General features: G+C 45.9%; 1 protein-coding gene across 1 annotated transcript in view; it reads right to left on the minus strand.

Moving 5' to 3' along the window:
- The window catches only part of LOC137518069 (uncharacterized), a 62,036-nt gene extending 47,278 nt beyond the window's left edge, over nt 1–14,758 (minus strand). Inside the window, exon 1 of the mRNA XM_068235313.1 lies at nt 14,668–14,758. Within this exon, the coding sequence (XP_068091414.1) occupies nt 14,668–14,709 (42 nt within the window). The 5' untranslated portion in view covers nt 14,710–14,758. The remainder of the gene's footprint in view (nt 1–14,667) is intronic.
- Nucleotides 14,759–20,794: the final 6,036 nt, after the last annotated feature.

The following is a 20,794-nucleotide window of genomic DNA, read 5'->3' on the forward strand; positions in this document are numbered from 1 at the left end:
GTACAGCTGTAATGGGACAGACCAAACTAACCAACCGAGTTGCATTTGCGGTCACCACCAAACACTGGTGAGATGATGAAGTTAAAGGACAACCGAGGTGAGTGGTATATGGAGGCTGCCATATTTATTTCCTTTTAAGCAACACCAGTTGCCTGGCAATCCCGCTGATCCTCTGCATCTAATACTTTTAGGCTGCTTACACACCAAGACGTTACAGGCGCACATTAGTGCACCTGTAACGCTCCCCCAACGCACAGCAATGTAACACAAGTGGGCTGTTCACACAGCCCACGTTGCGTTACATGTAATGCTGCACGTTCCCCGCAAAGTGCAGCATGCTACGGCGTTGGAGCGGCTATAGCCGCGTTAGACTGTTTGCACATGCGCAGTGGGGGGCGGAGAGGAGACGGGGAGAGCCAGCTACAGTAGCCGCGCACATGGCTACTTAATATTCACTGCACTGGCGGCCGCTGATTGGCCGGCGGGACCACGTGATGCGGAGTGTCTCGCTCCGCATCACGTGGTCCCGCTGGCCAATCAGCGCCACTCTGGGAGACATTATAGGGATAGAGCCGCCGAACGCGGCTCACTCTACCGTCGGCTCTTGCAGCACCATACATTGTGTTAGGTGCACGTTATGCGACCTTAACGTGCCACCTAATGCAACGTCTTGGTGTGCAAGAAGCCTTAGCCATAGACCCTGAACAAGCATGCAGCAGATCAGGCGTTTCTGACTGAAGTGTGATTGGATTATCTGCATGCTTGTTTCTGGTGCGATTTAGACACTACTGCAGCCAAAAAGACCAGCAGGGCTACCAGGCAACTGGAAATAAATCTGGCAGCCTCCATATTCTTCTCACTTCAGTTGTGATATTTTGAAAACAAGATTGATGCACATGTAATTCATTTTAATGGCTTTTTTTATATATTCGTATGCAAATTTGCTGTGTTTTAAATTCAAAATTTTCTTGCATGATTCATGTTTTGATGCAAAATCAATTGGAAAGCATAAAATTAGCATTGTGTGAATATTTCCATGCAATTTTGAATTTAATCAGATGAATTTTTATGTAAATTGATTTTACTGGTATTCACTAAAAAATTATATGTAAGGCTTCCTTTCCACGGACAGTTGAACTGTGTGCTCAGCAAGCAGTTGCCAGGCAGCAGTGACCAGTTGCCAGGCTGCAGTGAGCAGTTGTGAGAGTTTGAGAGGCATTTCACTGCCTATCAACAGTTCGTGGAAAAGAGGCCTTAAAGAGAAACTCCGACCAATAATTGAACTTTATCCCTATCAGTAGCCAATACCCCCTTTTACATGATAAATCTATTCCTTTTCACAAACAGACCATCAGGGGGCTCTGTATGACTGATATTGTGGTGAAACCCCTCCCACAAGAAAAGTTCGAACTTTTGGCAGTTTCCTGTCTGTGAACCTTGCTGCATTGTGGGAAATAGCAGTTTACAGCTGTTTCCAACTGCCAAAAACCATGCAGCAGCTACATCCCCTGTCAACAGTAAAATGTTCACGGGAGTTCCTCTAAGGCCAGAACCTGAAGGCCATTTCGGGTTTTGGCTGGTCAAAATGCGAAGTGTTTGTGCCCCTGCGGCCAATGTTAGAAATGAAAGTATTCCGGGTGGCTCTGGCTCCTCTCCTCACTGTCTTCCTCCTGCCACGGGTGGATAATGTCAGAGATGAATGGATGTCTCCGCTCCGGCTCCTCCTCCTATTTCCCTCTGACAGCCGGGGACACACACACACATGCACCCAGAGTCGTTCGTGGCTGCAGGGATTCGTTCTGTTAATCCCTGCAGAGGGGGTGCTGGCAGAAGCATTGTATGCAGCATTCCAGCTCTGCTTTCCTGCAGCCACAAACGACTCGAGTGCATGTGTGTCCCCGGCTGTCAGAGGGAAATAGGAGGAAGGCAGGAGGAGGAGCGGAGACATCCATTCATTTCTTGGCCGCCATGGCAAGATGAAAACAGCGCGGAGGGGAAAAGAGGACACAGCGCTGGGGATGGGAGCGCTGCTCTGATCGCCAAATGGGAGCGCTGCCCTGATTGCAAAGCAATGAATACTTTTATGTCTAACATTGGCCGCAGGTGCATGGCCACCACACACACACACACACACACACACACACACACACACACACACACACACACACACACACACACACACACACACACACACACACACACACACACACACACACACACACACACACACACACACACACACACACACACACACACACACACACACACACACACACACACACACACACACACACACACACACACACACACACACACACACACAAATGAAATAATTAAAAAAATAAAAAATAAATCACAAATGCAAAATCAGGGACATAGAGAGTCAATTTGCATATTTATTAGTGATGTATTGTGTGTAACCACACTGCGTACATTTGAAATCGGCGCCGGTAGACTTGGGCGCAGGATACAGCGTTATATAGCTGATCCTGCTTCTGCACAAGTCCGGGACGATTTAATTACTATTCCCCCTCCAGGCCGACATGGATAGTAGGGGAATGAAATAATTCGGCTTCCAGCGATTGCTGGAGGCCGAATTATTATGTTTTTAAGCAACTTCGGCTCTGTCTTCTGACGGAGCCGACGTTACTCACTGAGCACTTCAATAGGAATGATTCCTATTGAAGTCTATGGAGGCGCCGGCTGCGCCCAAATCTAGCAGCGCTGAAAAGCACTGCTCCGAACCACACTTTCTCACTTGAAGTAGACATGACTTCAGAACTTCCTCTCTGCTCTAAAAGATACACAACAGCATAACAACCTTTAAGGAAATTGATCCAACCATGATACTACTGATGCCATGATGATAAAGCAGTCCTTTATACTCATTAGCACCACTGCCACGTGCAGAGCCATGGAACATATCCAACAAGAGCTTAACGAATATGTTGCCGTGGCTGCGCTCTTGTGTGAATAGACTGCAGTGTTCTATCCAGAATTTTTTTCCAGCTGGGTGGCATGAAAAAGTAGCCGGAGGGGGCGAGATGCGAGAATGCAGGGCCGGTGCTTCTGTGCGCAACACTGCTTACAGCAGAGAAGGAAATGAACTGATGACAGCCGAGTGTTCACCAAAACTAGCCGGGTGGAGCATCCAGCTAAAGGATCCTGGGGAGAACTCTGAGGGCCCTTTTCCACTAGCAATCGCTAAACGCTAGCGATTGCGACTCAGCAAAGTCCTTTTTTTCCCGGCGTTTGCGATTTCACTATGCACTGCATAGCAAAATCGCGGCAATAATCGGCCTGCGTTGCGGTGTAAAAATCGAATCGCGGTAGTGGAAATTACCTACCACGATTCCTATGTTATTTAGCAAACCCTAGCGATTTTAAAATTGCTAGCGACTTGGCGATCGCCTCTAGTGGAAAAGGGCCCTGAGGGTGCATTTTCTATGTTTTCTTTCTGTCCTGTGCAAAAGGGACACTTAAAGGGAAGGTCCAAGTTGTAAAAAAAAAACAAAAACAAAAACTCCACTTACCTGGGGCTTCCTCCAGCCCCTGCCAGTCGATCTGTGCCCTCGCCGCAGCTCCTCTCACTCCCAGTGTCCTGCGCTGAAGAAGCCGATCTCGCCAGGTCGGCTTCATGTGCGCTCGACAGCGGGGGTCACGTGGTGTATGCGATGTCATCGGGTCTCTACTGCGCAGCCGCAGAACGCCTGCGCAGTAGAGACCAGATGACGTTGTATACACATGACCCCCGCCGTGGGGCGCACATGAAGCCAACCTGGCGAGGTCGGCTTCTTCAGCGCAGGACACGGGAGTGAGAGGAGCGGCGGCGAGGGCACAGATCGACTGGCAGGGGCTGGAGGAAGCCCCAGGTAAGTGGAGTTTGGTTTTATTTATTTATTTATTTTACAGCTTGCATGTTTCCTTTAAGCCAGGATTACAAGAAAATCAGTTTTACTCACCCGGGGGCTTCTACCAGCCCCCTGCAGCAGTCCTGTGCCCTCACAGTCACTCACAGAGCCTCCGGTCTCCTGCCGCCAGCTAGTTTTGTTTTCGCCGACAGGCCTGGCCATACGTATTTTTCTTCACGTCCTCGTCAGCAATAGCGTCCTGCACCTGTACAGGACGCTATTGCGGACGGAAACATGAAGAAGGATACGCATGGCCAGGCCTGTGCAAGTGCAGAAAGCCCGCAGACTCCCTGTCAGCGAAAACAGAACAAGCTGGAGCCGGAAGCTCCGTGAGTGGCTGCGAGGGTACGGGCGGCTGCAGGGGGCTGGTAGAAGCCCTGTGTGAGTAAAAGATTTTTTTAATCCTGGCTTAAAGCGGATCCGAGATGAAAAACTATAACAAGTAACTTGTCTATATATCTTATCTAAAGTTTAGATAGATTACACAGCAAATCTAGCTGCAAACAGCTTCAACAGTTTGATTATTTCTTCCTGTGATACAATGAGAGCAGCCATGTTCTGTTTGTCACATTGTCACAGGCTGAGGGCTGGAGATGCTATCAGCTTGCCGGTGTGTGAATTCAGTCCCCTCTCCCTCTGAAATCAATGGCTAGTAGCCGCCTCCTCCTCCTCCCCAGACTGAGCTCCCATAAGCCCTTGCTACAGTACCAAGACACAAAAGGAGCTGTGGGCGAGGCTTGTTTAGTTTATAGGAAATTAGAGTAATACAACAAAACAAGTATTTGGCTTGAGGAATGCCCTATAAACTATATGAAAGGAACACAATTATGCAATGAGTAAAAAGTTTCTCGGATCCACTTTAAGAGCCCCCTTTAAAGTTATTGCAAATACTCGGTTTTAAAAAGGCAAACCACACTAAGCATTGCTTTTTAGTAGCTTTCGGTCCCCTATACTTTCCTAGTGGTTTTAGGTCATACCGAGCTGCTTGGGTATTCAAATGCAGAATCATGCTGCAACTAATCCCATGCATAGACCGCTGGAACAGCTTGAATGCCCCCTTACAGCTCACTGCTGTTAAAGGATACCCGAGGTGACATGTGACATGATGAGATAGACATGGGTATGCACAGTGCCTAGCACACAAATAACTATGCGGTGTTCCTTTTTTTCTTTCTCTGCCTGAAAGAGTTAAATATCAGGTATGTAAGTGGCTGACTCAGTCCTGACTCAGACAGGAAGTTAGTACAGTGTGACCCTCACTGATAAGAAATTCCAACTATAAAACACTGTCCTAGTAGAAAATGGCTTCTGAGAGCAGGAAAGAGATAAAAAGGGTCAATAGTTCATCGATTTGAGCTCTGGCATACTTCAATGGATGTGTCAATGAGCAAAACAAAACAGTTAAAACTTAAAAAGTAGATTTAAACATAAAACTGTGGATCATAAAAAGTCATTTTAGGAGAAGGAAGAGAGATATAATTGTTTTGTGCATTAGTGTATTTTCTCCTCTGGTGTCCTTTGACCAGTAAGAGTCTATTTGCAGGATGAGAGGGGCCGAGAATAGTTTCCTTGGTTGGCAGGACTGTGGAGCCAGTACAAAAATCTTCCGACTCCAACTCCTCAGTTTATGAGACCACCGACTCAGACTCCAGCGAAAATGGCTCAGACTAACTCCTCGACTCCTTAGTCTAATAATTACCAGGGCGGTGGATATTCTCCGACTCCAACTCCACAGCCCTGTTTGTCAGCAGGCACAGCAGTGCGTCATCCAGTGTAGGCTGTGTACAGCCAGTTTCCCAGTGTGGGTCCCGTACATTACTGCCAGGACTACAGCGGCGCAAGAAGTGAGCCACAGGCAGACACGTCATGCCAGAAACAAAGTATTACTGAAAATATAGGACAGCAGCCAAGTTAAAATCCAGCTGCCAACTATTATTAGACAGAGTTTATACAATGCCAGCATTATACAGAGGAGCAGTACCACTCCCGGGATGTGCTGTGATGCACTGACACCTTAGATATTTCCTGCTTTACTGAAGGAAGCAATCATCAGGCCTCTCCTCAAAAAACCCTCCCTGGACCCAGATGCAATGACCAGCTACAGACCTGTCTCTAACCTCCCCTTTCTGGGAAAGCTAATTGAAAAAGCTGTATACCTCTCCAGCTAGAAGACAAAATCCTACAAAACAACAGTTATGACCCATTCCAGTCTGGCTTCAGGAAACACCACAGCACTGAAACTGCCCTCATCCAAATATGCAACCACCTGCTCATGGCAAGAGACAGAGGAGAGTGCTTGATCCTCATACTGCTAGACCTTTCTGCAGCCTTTGACACAGTTGACCATGACATCTTGATAAACAGGCTACAGGAATACTGCGGCATTGATGGCATTGTTCTTCAGTGGTTCCAATTCTTCTTGAGTGGCAGAACCCAAAAAGTGTCTATGGGGCCCTTCCTGTCCACCCCTGTATCACTTAAGTATGGGGTGCCCCAGGGCTCAATCCTCTCTCTCCCCTGCTTTTCACGATTTACATGTTACCGCTTGGAAAACTAATCCAAAAACATGGCCTGACATACCACTGCTATGCGGACGACACCATCTTTCCTTCAAGTCTGGTGTGACAGACCCAACTCCAACTATAAACGCCTGCTTACGTGAACTACAGCAATGGATGAATGACAACTGGCTGAAACTGAATGCAGACAAAACTGAAGTCCTTCTGATCGGAGGGCAGCGCATGACAACAAAACAACTTAACTTGCAGTCTTCACCACTGGGAATAGGAGGCACGGATCTACGCAGCTCTGATCATGTAAGTAGCCTGGGAGTTCTAATTGATGGAGAGTTAAACTTCAGAACTCAAATCTCTGCTGTGGTGAAATCATCCTATTTTCACCTTAAGAACATTGCAAAAATCAAGCACCTCACCCCCCCCCCCCCCCCCCAGAAGATCTACCATCTTTAGTTCATGCCTTCATTACCTCCCGACTGGAATACTGCATGCAGCGTAGGAGACAGAGGAGACACAGAGTTGGCCTAGAGACAGAGCGGGCACCGAGGAGGCACAGAGAGAGACACAGAGCGGGCACAGAGACACAAAGGGGGCAAGAGAGACTCAGAAGGCATAAAGAGGCAAAGGGGGCACAAAGAGAGACAGGGGACAGAGTTGGAACAAACAGGCACAGAAAGGAACAAAGCTTGATTTAAAGAAAATCGCGAATCGAAATCGCAATTTCAGACAGAAATCGCTCAATTCAATTTTTTCCTAAAATCGTTCAGGCCTAATTATTTCTGTCACGTCTGTTCCATTTTCTGAAGTTATCATGGGAAAATCGATCCAGTTAATGATCATTGAAATGCTGTACTTCTGATCTGAGAAGGATGGTTTGCATGCTATAAAGAATGGTTTGTTTGCATCAGCACCATCCTCACTATTCAGTGCCCCGAGGGGTCCCCGCAGTACTATACAATATTCAACTGGTACAAATGTCGTATATGGGCGTGGAGGAGGTGGCAGTTATCCTCCCCTGTTGTCCCTAGGTACTGCCCTATAACTCCCTCGATCACACCCACTTGTACCGCCCCCTCATGTCCGCTTCATGCCATAATTAATGACCGGTCTAATAAAAAAAAAAACGTATCATAACTCACCTACTTCAGGTTCCCCTCACTGTCTTTTCGGCCGCGTCAGCTCTCCAGTTCTGCCGCAGTGTTCTCTTGTAAACATCCGCATTTTCACAGCAATGGCGTTGATCCGAAGTAGGGGTTCACGAGAGTTCCCTGTGGCAAAGAGCTGACGGGATGGAAAAGACAGCGAGGGGAACCTGGAGTAGGCGAGTTATGATGATTTTTTTTTTTTTTAAAGGGTAATTATCAGTTCAGGAGTACTTTAAAACTATAGTTCCCAAACCCTGTCCTCAATGCCCACCAACAGTACATGTTTTGCAGAAAACCACAAGCATGCACAGGTGAGGTAATTAGTGTCTCAGCAGAGCTGATTAACTACCTCAGTGGATTTCCACAAAACATGCACTGTTGGTGGGCCTTGAGGACAGGATTGGGGAACACTGCAAAAGCACAACTGAACCGAGAGGGATATGAAGGCTGACTAGTTTCCTTTTAAAGGGGAACTTGAGCCTAAACAAACATACTGTCATTAAGTTACATTAGTCATGTTAATTAAAATAGATAGGTAATATAATCTCTTACCCACCCTGTTTTAAAAGAACAAGCAAAAGTTTGTGATTTCATGGGGGCAGGCATCTTTTTCATGGGGGCAGCCATCTTTTTGGTTGAAAGGAGGTGAAAGGGAGCATGAGATACAGTTCGACACTGTCCTGATAACCCCGCACAGCCGCGCATGATCTCACATTCAAAATTAAAGAAAAAAAAATGCACCAAAAACAGCAGAACAACAATATCAGAAATCCCATCATGCTTTGCACAGCATCAGGGGAAAAATGCCAGGGCAGTTTTCTTCTGTGCAGCTAAAAATGAGGCTTGGGTAAGAAAAACAAAGTTCTGATGCTGTGAAACGGTTAAAGAAACACCAAGCCATTTCAGTGCTGCTGAGTAGATTTTTAATCTGGAGGTTCACTTTAACCTATTTTGGTTTCTGGACGTAGAAACTACGTCCAGAAACCATGTGCGCTACCGCGCGCCCCCGCGGCCGATCGCGCGCGTGCACGCGCACTCCCGGCCGCGGATTCGGTAGTCAGGGAATCAATGTATCGGACTATGAAGTCCGATCACTGATTCCTCTCCCCCGCTGAAAAAGCGACAGCTTCTCTCGGAAGCTGCGCCTTTTCTGGCCATTCACTTCCTGATGCGCCACTCTAAGCGTATGTTACGCTTAGAGTGACGTCATGTAAACAAACTCATGGCCGCCATCTTGTGGCCAAAAAGTAATACTACACCTGAAAATAGAAATGAATTAAAATCAACACACATTTACATTATAAATCTATTGTTTACCCCCCACCCTCCCAAAACTACCCAAATAAAATGTTTACTATAAATAAAAAAAACCATTACAATAAAAAAAAACAAAAACATGTAAATATTTACCTAAGGGTCTAAACTTTTTAAATATCAATGTAAAGATGAAATATTTCTATTTTTTTTTATTTTAAACTTGTTAATAGTGATGGATGCAAAGTGGAAAAAATGCACCTTTATTTCCAAATAAAATATTGTCGCCATACATTGTGATAGGGACATAATTTTAACGGTGTAATAACCGGGACATATGGGCATATACAATACGTGAGTTTTAATTATGGAGGCATGTATTATTTTAAAACTATAATGGCTGAAAACTGAGAAATAATGAATTTTTCCATTTTTTTCTTATTCTTCCTGTTAAAATGCGTTTACAGTAAAGTGGCTCTTAGCAAAATGTACCCCCCAAAGAAAGCCTAATTGGTGGCGGAAAAAACAAGATATAGATCAGTTAATTGTGATAAGTAGTGATAAAGTTATAGGCTAATGAATGGGAGGTGAACATTTCTCTCGTGAAAACCACGGAACCTGAATGGGTTAAACAATACAGATTACCTGGCTGTTCTGCATGTCTCGAATACGCTTGACCTGGGCATGCATCTAGCGATTTGGCGGCTGATCGACCATCCCATTCAATAAATACCGTATTGGATGAAAATTGGTGCTGGCACAAGCTTCCCCAATCAATCAGTTTCGGGCCGGAATAGGCCAAAAGTTTAGATCAGACATGCTGGGAAATCTACGGCCGACGTGGTCAATTGGGTGTGCAGCGGTAATGGCGTGCGATGATATGATCGACGAAACCCCCAGCTGTCTCTCCCAAATGTTATAAGTACCTGCCGATGCCTGTGCACTGAAATACTTTACCAGTCACTTCGCCCCCTAGTGTCCACCGCACTTCTGCATTCAGGTCCCATGTGACTACTGGCCTATAGCACGCGGGGTGCGTGTGTGATGTCACATACTTCAACACTGGATGCCACGTGGGGCGCTAATGACAAAGTACGGCGGACAGGTTAAGTATCTTTATGATAAATATCTGATAAGTATCTACCTGTATGCTTGTTTCAGGTATTTGATTTAGTCACCGCTGCAGCCAGAGATCAGCAGGACACCAGGCAATTGGTATTGTTTAAAGAGAACCCGAGGAGGGATTATATTATGCTAGTGGGGCACAGAGGCTGGTTATGCACACTAACACCAGCCTCTGTTGCCCCATGGTGTGCCTCCAGGACCTCCCTGCGCGCCGCTATACCCCCCGCAGTGCTGGTGACACGCAGCTTGTCGCCAGCACAATGTTTACCTATGCCTGTCTGTCAGCGCCGCTCCCCCGCCTCCTCCGTATCGGCGCTACCCGCCCGCGTCACTTCCCTCCAATCAGCGGGAGGGAAGGGACACAGGCGGGTAGCGCCGATAAGGAGGAGGCGGGGGAGAGGCGCTGACAGACAGCGCTTAGGTAAACATTGTCGCTAGCACTGCAGGGGGTATAGCGGCGCGCAGGGGGGTCTTTGAGGCACCCCATGGGGCAACAGAGGCTGGTGTTAGTGTGCACAACCAGCCTCTGTGCCCCACTAGCATAATAAAATCCCACCTCGGGTTCTCTTTAAAGAGAAAATAAACATGTCAGCCTCCATATCACTCTCAGTCCAGGTTTACTTTAACCTTTGACCTTATGAGTCAGCCTCGGTGAGATGAAACGAGTCAAAGGATAACCGAGCAAAAAGGGAAAAGTTAATTTTTACTAAGCTGGGGCCTCTTCCAGCTCCCAGCAGTCTATGTGGTCCCTCGTTGCTGTTCTGTTGACTCCAGTGCCTCACTAGCCCCTCCATAAGATCACCGACCACAGTTGTGGTTGCTGGCTTCTGCAGGCATGCCTGCGCGCCTTTCTCAATCATGCTCCCTCGACCTGGAGCATTCTGTGCTTGTGCAGTTATAAAGACAAACTGAGCAAGCTCATTCCCTGCCACAGGAGCATGAATTCGGCACTAGCGTAAACAGGCCCTTTGTCTTGTACACTAACCAGAAGTTACAGGTCCGCCTGTGAAAAGAATGTAGCGCATGTACAGTGACCCCCGACCTCTCTTAGTGTCTCAGGCAGCGATCAGTTCACACCTTCAAAAATGTCTCCTGCAGGGGTAAGTATTCAATCACTTAGGCAACAGTATAGGGACATGTTCTGTACAGACGTGTCACTAGCCTACACGCTAGCAACACATTGTTACTATGGAGATGGTAGGAAGGACGATGCGTGGTGCACGACAAGGTGTGGTGGGAGAACAACATGAATGGCTGCCTCAGCTGAAACCATCTATGGTGTGTACAAGGCTTGAGGCTGGTTTCTCACCACAAACTAGCATCAGCAATGTGTCGCGCCCGACGCATTGCAACATCAAAAACAGACCTTCGGGGAACACCACTTTTGCGCGGTGTTCCCTGTCTGACCACCGGCCAAGAAGGAAGTGCCGCACGATTTTTCTTCCGATCATAATTATATGCTCACTCAAACTATTTTTTGCTAGAAATTGGATCATTAGTGATCACCTGTAAGCCCCATCTAGACGATACGATTCTTTGTGTGATTCGATTACGATTCTATTTACGATCCGATTAAATCCGACATGTCCGATAAGGATTCGGTTCGATTCAATTTAATTTGCCATTGTTTTGCAATGGCAAATCCAATCCAATCGAATCAGGATTGGACATGTCGGATTTAATCAAATCGTAATCAAATCGCACAAAGAATCGTATCGTGTAGACTGGGCTTTAGACTGAAACCGGGACATGAGACAAGAAGCATGCAAATGGCTAAGCTTGTCATACACTATTTAATTATGACTCCATTTTTTTTGGTCAAAAATTATAAATTGATACTACAATCGATACATAATCAACCATTTTACAAATGCCTAAAAACCAACATTGTGAATCTATCTTTCGATCAATTTTAGAACTTGATATTAATTCAGATCAAAATTGAGGGATAGTTGAATAGTGTATGTCCAGCTTTAGATTGTAACATCCCCTGAGGTGCAGTTAGTGACATGACTATGTAAACTGTAAAGCACTGCAGAAAATGTCAGTGCTATATAAATACATAATAATAATAATAATATATAAGTACTACCTGCTGAATAATTTTAGTTTATGTTTGGAGTTCCACTTAATAAGCTATTTAAACGCTAGCTGAAGCCCTGCTATTGCCCGGCTATGTATATAGTTGTGGTTGGCTCCGCCCACTTTTTCTACCTGACACACAGTTGACCAAGTTCACACTCAATGACCAAGTTTGTGAGCTTTGGGGTCCTTGGCATCAATAATGTGAGAATGGAAGCGGTTTAAATTTTCCCTTAGAAATCAAACAAATGTGATAGGTTGTTGCTCCGCCCATTTTCTAATGACCAACCCAGGTTTGAAGCCTCTACCATTAACAGTTTAAGATTGACAGCAATTTAAATATTCTCCTTGAAAATAAATAGGTGAACTTAGATTAGCTGTTGCAGGCTCCACCCACTTTCCTGAATATTGATCCCAGTCACCAAATGTGCCAAGTTTGGAGACTCTGGCTTTATTACTGTGAGAATGGCAGCCTTTTCCATTGTTTCTATTTACATGAATGGGTGAAATCTGATTGGCTGTTGTGATTCCGCCCAGATGTGGGGGGGGGGGGGGGGGGCAAGATCTCCAGTACATATCCCAGATAGTAAAATATCTGTATACCAAGTTTTATGTAAGTCGGTCAAGGCATTTTCTACTTCATATACAGTATACATGGATTTACTTTCTGAATTGGATTTAGCGCAGGGGAGTTTCACTTATTACAAAGCAAAATAAATGAATAAATTAAAACTGACTTGTCAAACTTCACATCACTAACACACGATATGGCTGTGTGCTCTGTAATGTACATTTATCATCTCATAGATTGTGAGGAATACAATAATGATCAGCACGTAGCATACATACATGCGCCACACGCAATAATCGCATCATCTATATGGGCATCCCTACATTACATCACATTATAGTCACTAAAAACCAAAATGTTATGCGTAAAACACACTTTCTACCTCTAGCACTGCACAGTGCTGGAAACCCCCCTGTACATTGTATAAAGTACACATGGACACCGCACTATGAAAGATCCCATATACAGTACATACCAGTAAACTGTTCAGGTTTCCCCTATACTCAGCACTGGGAATTCCCTGCACAGTATAGTAGCAAAAAAATGGATGAACTGTGTTAGCCAAACAAATTATGTAGGTAGGAAAAAAAAAGTCTTGTATAAGTAATACCTTTTATAACATTACATCTAACTGCTAAATAGTAACCAGCACAAACTGTCATCTTTGTGTTTACTATTTACCTGTATACAGTGCTTTACTTCAGCTAACAACTGGAAATATGCCCAAAGAAGGGGACTAGATGCCTGAAAGCTTGCATGATTTAACTTTATCAGTTAGGCAATAAAAGTTATTTCTTTTGCAAGATTTCATTTTTTTACTGTACAGTATTTACAGTGCTCAGAGACCTCCCTATACACAACACTATCTGAGATCCTCTGTACAGTACATACAGTGCACAGAGTCCTCCCTATACACAACACTATCAGAGATCCCCTGTACAGCATATACAATGCTCAGAGACCTCCCTATACACAACACTATCACAGATCCCCTGTACAGTATATACAGTGCACAGAGTCCTCCCTATACACAACACTATCAGAGATCCCCTGTACAGTATTTACAGTGCTCAGAGACCTCCCTATACACAACACTATCAGAGATCCCCTGTACAGTATATACAGTGCTCAGAGACCTCCCTATACACAACACTATCAGAGATCCCCTGTACAGTATATACAGTGCTCAGGGATCTTGTATACACAACAAAGGGAATTCTCTATACAGTATATAAAGTGCTCAGGATCCCCTATACTCAACACTACCAGAGCCATATAAAGTATATTAGGTGTTCAGGGATCCCCTATACAAAACACTAAGAGATCCCCTATACAGTGTATAAAGTGCTCAGTGATCCCCTATACATAGCAATATGAGAGATCCCATGTACAGTATATAAAGTGCTCAGGGACCCCCTATACACAGCACTGAGAATTCTCTATACAGTATATAAAGTGCTCAGGGGCACCCATATACACAAAGCTGTCAGGCGAGGATGTCAGGATCTCTCATAGTGCTATGTATAGGGGATCACTGACCACTTTATACACTGTATAGAGATATATACAGCATATAAAGTGCTCAGTGATCCCCTATACAGCATATAAAGTGCTCAGTGATCCCCAATACATAGCACTATGAGAGATCCCATGTACAGTATATAAAGTGCTCAGCGATCCGTTGTACCTTATACACAGTGCTCAGGGATGCCCATATACACAACACTGAGTAGACATTATATATATATATATATATATATATATATATATATATATATATATATATATATATATATATACATACATATTGTATACCGTGTCTGGCTGCACACACAGAGCAGCGAGATCCTCTATACATCTATAAGCTGTACACAGTGCTGAGTAACACACATATACATTGATAGAGCTGTATACATAGCGCAGGGCACTCGCCATACATTAGACACTGACCCCCCCCCCCCCCTCCTGCACTCCAATGAGGGGTCCCCCCGGCCATACTTTGCACACAGCGCTGACCCCCTCTCTCCTCCCCCCAGAGACCGCACACAGCCCGCCCGCCTCACCTCCGGTAACCCCAATCCCGGCGGCAACAGCGGCCGCTCCATCCTCCTCTGTGCTCCGCTCCGCCCGTCACCGCCACACGAGGGAGGAGCCTCGCCTGCAGGGGGCGGAGACAACGGTTGTCGGCTGATTGGCAGCAGACTGGAGGCGGCGCAAAGGTGGGGAGGGCTCACCGCTGGGAGAGGGCAGCTGCCAGGCGATTGGCTGTCTGGGCAGGGAGGAGTCAGCGGGTGGAGACAGCACGGGGGGGAAGGGCTTGCGAGCGAGGATTGGCTGCGAGAAGAAGGCGGGATGTGAACATAATAGCAGGAAGCGGCGGACATGAGCGGAGGGGGATGGGCAGCGGTACAACGATAGGGCGAAATCAGAGGTGGAGCCTGTTCTGCAATTTATAGCAGCTGGGGGGAGGGGCGGGAAATTCTTAGATGGGTGAGAATTCAGTCTCCATGGCGACCGTCAATTTCCCCTTCCTCCCACCGTGTCACATGATCCGCCCAGCGCTGAAAAGCTGCAATTACCCGTCAACCCTGCATTTTATGCATGCAATCCATCCAATCACATCCTTCAAGGTGCCTCATATATAGAGGTCTTTGAAATCACAGATTTATAATCTGCTTTGAGAAACGTGTGTGTGCAAAGATATCTTACAATTTTGCCTTGCACTGAGAATGATGTTATTATGCATTGCTATAGAATGCTTTATATAATCTCTTTATATATTGTCCCTGCGTCCCATGTCCCTGTGTCAGTGCTTTTGCACCACTGCGTATGTCCAGCACTGACAGCCATTGGGACAGGGGGCGGGCTAGCCCAGACGGGCGCGTGCGTGTGCGTGGCAGGACAGTGGACAGGTGCTCGCATGCGTGCTGTAATGCTGCGACGGTGACACCTAGAGCCGTTTTTTTTAACGGGCTTAGGTCTGCCAGTCCTATATAATAAAACCCCTGCGTCCTCATCTGTCCCTGTGTCAGTGCCTCTTTTGCCAGCGCGCACAGACGTCGGACAGTATAGGAGGACTGGGCAGGTGTGTGCGCGCTGATCGTGTGGATGTTGGGGCAGGGGGTGGTGGTGGTGTAAGGAGTGTAGCGGCTGTGCCCGTTTTTAAATGGGCAGGCTCAAGCCCCCCAAGTGTCCTGAATCCTGCGGGAGTGTTACAATTTGGGAGGGCTGTCCCGCTATGACCCCAGCCGCGCCGATGTGGGTATGGCAACATATTTCTCCGAATGTGCCCCCCTGTGTCCCCCATGCTTGCAGAGTACGTTTGTGCAGCGGAGCGGGCTGTCATAGGAAGCAGAGGATCAATGGTAAGATGACAGCCCACTCCGCTTCGCATACTTTGCTCTGCAAATGGGGTCACGGGGGGCACATTCAGAGGGAGGGAGAAATAGGATGCCGGACCCGCATCCCACAAACCGCATCTGCGTAGCTGGCGCCTCGATCATTTTTTTTTTTGCCTCCTCTCCAGTGGCACCCTCCTCCCCACCCACGGGCACCCTCCTCCCCACCCACGGGCAGGGTATATTGGGTTATTATTTTTTTTTAAGTTAAAGGACCAGTGCTAGTAATTATATCATGCTAAACATTTCTGAAGCGCTTTCTAGAGTACATGGTCATGTCACCGGCTGTCCTTCGGTAGAGTTCAAAGCCTGACCTCTGCTGTAGTTGCTGGTGCAATGCTTGTGATCATACGCTAAGGGCCTGTAGACACTGCCGCACTTTTAAAATCGCATGCGTTTTTTAATTGCAAGGTCTTTTGAAAAGCCATGAAAATCATGAAGACCTGTACACACTGGTGCGATGCGATTTTTCTATTTTCATGAAGGCTTTGCAATTTAAAAATTGCATGCAATTTTAAGAATGCAACGCAAGTGCAGCAGTGTGTACACTCCCTAAGGCAGGTTTTACGGGGAACCAGAGTGCCTGGGGGAAACCCACGCAAACACAAGAACATACAAACTTCATGCAGATAGCGTTCTGACCAAGATGCTGTCTCCAGAGTACATAAAAATGTCAGCACGTGATTGGAATGTAAAGCATTGTAGATTGAAGCAGAAGGTGCAGAGGCAGCGTGGTGGGTAGCACACATTGCCTGGAGGTGTGGAAAGCTAGCATTCTCTCCATTGCCTTCATAGCACAGGTTTCTACATATTTCTCATATAGTTTTTTTTATAACCATTTTCTCCAGTATGCCTTGTACAGAGAGTAATATATAACCATATTTTGTACAGAGGGTTCTGTATAATCATAAAGGTTTGTAGAGGAGATAAAAAAAGACAGATTGACACCGGGAGCCCAATCTGGTGTATTATTGTTGATTTCCAGGTGAAGATGTAAAACAGACAAGAAGAAGTACCGTCCCCACTTGGCCTTGTGAGAGTTGGGTGAAGGTCGCAGCGTCTTGGAAAGGACCACCTGTGAAGGTGGGATCCCCTGGTCGGGGAGAGCGAGGCAGACGCAGTAGGGTAGGAGGCGCCCAGGGTAGATCAGGCAGTGCATGTGTAATCAGCCCAGACTGGCCAAGATACCGGGGCCCCTTACAGAAGATCAAGGACCGCACCAAGGGGGCGATCAGGCCAGCGGGGGCTGGAGGAAGCCCCAGGTATGTATGTGTGACGCCGGGCGACGCCCAGTCGTCCGAGGATTCGCGGCCGATTGTCCGATCGCAACCGTGATCGGAAAACTGACATTCTTTATTTTTAAAATAGAAGTTTTTCCTTCCTGCCTTCCCCCCCCCCCCCTTTTGCCATGAGGGCTGAATGGGCCTGCGTTAGCATATGGCTAAAGCAACCTGGTTTAGCAAGAAATCCTGTTAAGGCTCCCGGAAAAGCTCTGGTGACACTAATGTGCTAATTGGGCAGAGCTGAAATACCAACAGAGTCTATTCAACAGGGGAAGCTAGCACAGCATGAGGTCTATTGACACCTACATTCCCCCCAGTCTTGACGGCACCGACTAAACTGAGTATGGAATGCATGGTGTTGATAACTTTGTCACATTTTGCAAATACCATCCATGGGAGGAATATGAAAATTACATAATTTTGTTTCCCTAATTCTGTAGAAGATGGTGATACTAGACATAGCCAGGTAACCCGAGCAGGGGCTGAGATATGAATAATGGGGTCCCCGTGCGCCCCAAATATTGCAAGTTTGATGTCCTATGAACGTGTATTTTCAGCCCACTCTGAATATGAAATCGGTTTGCATGTGCGACAAACCCCCGGCGGGATATGAAATTGGACATATTTTGTGGATGGTTGGAAGTTCCTCCCCAGAGAACTCACTGCCTGACACGCCCCTGGGCTGAGCTTGAGACTCCGCCCAGAAATGTCAGTGCTCAAAACTGATTGCATGAGGACTCCCAGAGATTTCCCCCACTTTCCATCATACCGAAAAGACTGCCACTGCTTGGGGAAATAGCAGTGGCCATCTTGTAGGCGGAGCAACGGCCGTGTGGTTCGGCCATATTGCGAACGGACTGCAACAAAGGAACTTTGTCTTTTCCCGAACGGACTTTCCACAGAATCATAAGTATTCGTTCTTTTTATCCCTTTTTCTTTTATGTACTGTGTTATCACTGTCTCTCATCGTTTAATTGTTCACGATTGTCTGTATATATTAATTATTTATATTGTAACAAATAAAGGCTTCTTAAAAGGTCTTTACCTCTCAGTAAACCTGCTATTCAGTATACACAGACGAGACCTAAACTTCCGAAGGGACGCTACTGTTTTGATAGATAGATAGGAATTGCACAGTTTTAACCGTTTTTTTGTTTCACAGGTCTATAGCCAGTTAGCAGTTTTCTCTGGGCTGATAGAAAACAGAGATGGTGGCAGATCTACCCCTGGGTTGGAGTAAAAGTGTATTTTCGTAACCTCACAGGCTCCCTACTGCGTCGTGACGCTCAAACTCCGCCAATTCTACGCAGATTGCGTCCATAGCTCTCAATCTGTGTGCTAGAATCGGATCGGAAGGTTTTGCGTGTTCACGGCCAGTGGGGCTCCTGTGACATATGCATTTTAGTTTTTTATTCATCTTAGGTTCCCTTTAAAGAGAAACCGTGACCAAGAATTGACCTTCATCCCAATCAGTAGCCGATACCCCCTTTACCATGAGAAATCTTTTCCTTTTCACAAACGGATCATCACAGGGCTCTGTATGGCTGATATTGTGGTGAAACCCCTCCTACAGTGTGATGTCAGCGCCTCACAGCACTGAGGTCCTGACAGTTTCCTGTTTCCACTGACATCACCTGCCAGCAGTAATAATGTCACCATGTGGTAAATGTCAGAATGTAAATCAGGGAGAGGAAAGATTTTACAATGGGCAAACAGTGACTAAATCATTTATACATAATTATTGTAAAGATGAAGCATTTTTTTATGACATTATTTTCACTGGAGTTCCTCTTTAAGTTTCTGTCTGTTTCAGTCTTTGGGGTTACCGTGGATGCTGGGGCCTTTTATTTTTTAGGAATTACAGTTTTACTTTAACCTTCCTGAGACTTTGGGCTCTATTCATAAAAAACTTGTGGCGTAAATACTCGTAGAGGTAAAATACCGCAGCGGTATTTTACACTTCTGGGTGGTCATTCAAAAAAATGTTGCCAGCTGCGATGCAAGAGCGGAGATCTCCCGCTGAAGGCTGGCGGTAAGCTGTCGGAAGGCATGCGGAAACACTGAAGCCAGCAGAGTCCCTCCGTGCACTGCTCTCTCTGGGAGGTCTGTCCCATTCACTTGTATGTAATCCGCAAAATCAGAGGAAGCGGTATTTCCCGTCCACATACCGCTTCCTCTAATCTTCATGAATGGCCATTTTGTTACTTTTTTCTAGATAAATCTAGAAAAACACCGGAGAGGGCGGAAATTTCTCGCTCTGCTGGGGGATTTTAGATTTTCATGCGGGAACAGCTTTTATGAATGCCCACTTTGCTAAATGGACGGGAAAATCCGCTGTTTTGAGCGGAAAACTTGCGGTAACCTTTTATGAATAGAGCCCTTTGTGGCCCATGTGCAATGAACTTTTTCTCCTTTGTTTTCTTCAAGTTGATATTTTTACTCCTTGTCAATAAAATGCCGTTTTAGCCACCAGGAAGCAAGAAGACTCACAAAATTATTTTGACAGTACTTTTTTTCACCTACTTTTGGTATTTTTTCAATTGCAAAGTGCTGAAAAGTTACCGTATTTTAAACTGAAGATTCAAAATTATATTTCAGGAGACAACACTTGCTCTAGACCAGAGGTCAGGAACCTTTTTGGCTGAGAGAGCCATAAACGCCACAGATTTTAAAATGTAATTTCGTGAGAGCCATACAATATGTTTCAAACTGGGACAGTGCGCATGTGCAGCAGAGGGCTCACATCCCTGATTTCTCAGGTGCCAGACAAGAGAAATACCGACTAACAGCTTGTACAATTAGCGAGCTGACTTGGGGGTTGATTCACTTTCAAGGATGAGATCTCCGCTAAGTGACAGACAGCCTATTGGGCCAATCAAAGTGAGGGGATCTCATCCTACAAAGTCACTGGACCTAACAGGGTCCAGGGTGGGACAATTGGAGCAGCTATTTGTTTTGGGGGGGGGGGGGGGGCACAAGTAAGTATGCTACAGTACACTACTGCTGTGCATGCTACAGCAGTAGTGTGTCTACTTTGAAGATGTTACTCGCACTGTCACACTGAGCTGCGCTGCTTAAAGCGGTAGGATCAGCCATACTATGCCAGGGAAAAAAACACATATATAAGTAGATAAATACTTGATCTACTTACATAAGACATGTATTATACTGTCCACGTTTTGATTTCAGTGAATGTTATATTATTATTATTTTAGTATTTATATAGCGCCGACATATTACGCAGCGCTGTACAGTGTATATATATATATATATTGTCTTGTCACTAACTGTCCCTCAAAGGAGCTCACAAACTAATCCCTACCATTGCCATATGTCTATATTATGTAGTGTAAGTACTGTAGTCTAGGGCCAATTTTAGAGGGAGCCAATTAACTTATCCGTATGTTTTTGGAATGTGAGAGGAAACCGGAGTGCCCGGAGGAAACCCACGCAGACACGGAGAGAACATACAAACTCTTTGCAGATAGTACCCTGGCTGGGATTCGAAC

The sequence above is a fragment of the Hyperolius riggenbachi genome, chromosome 5 (assembly GCF_040937935.1).
Source record: "Hyperolius riggenbachi isolate aHypRig1 chromosome 5, aHypRig1.pri, whole genome shotgun sequence".
In the NCBI taxonomy this organism is placed as follows: domain Eukaryota; kingdom Metazoa; phylum Chordata; class Amphibia; order Anura; family Hyperoliidae; genus Hyperolius; species Hyperolius riggenbachi.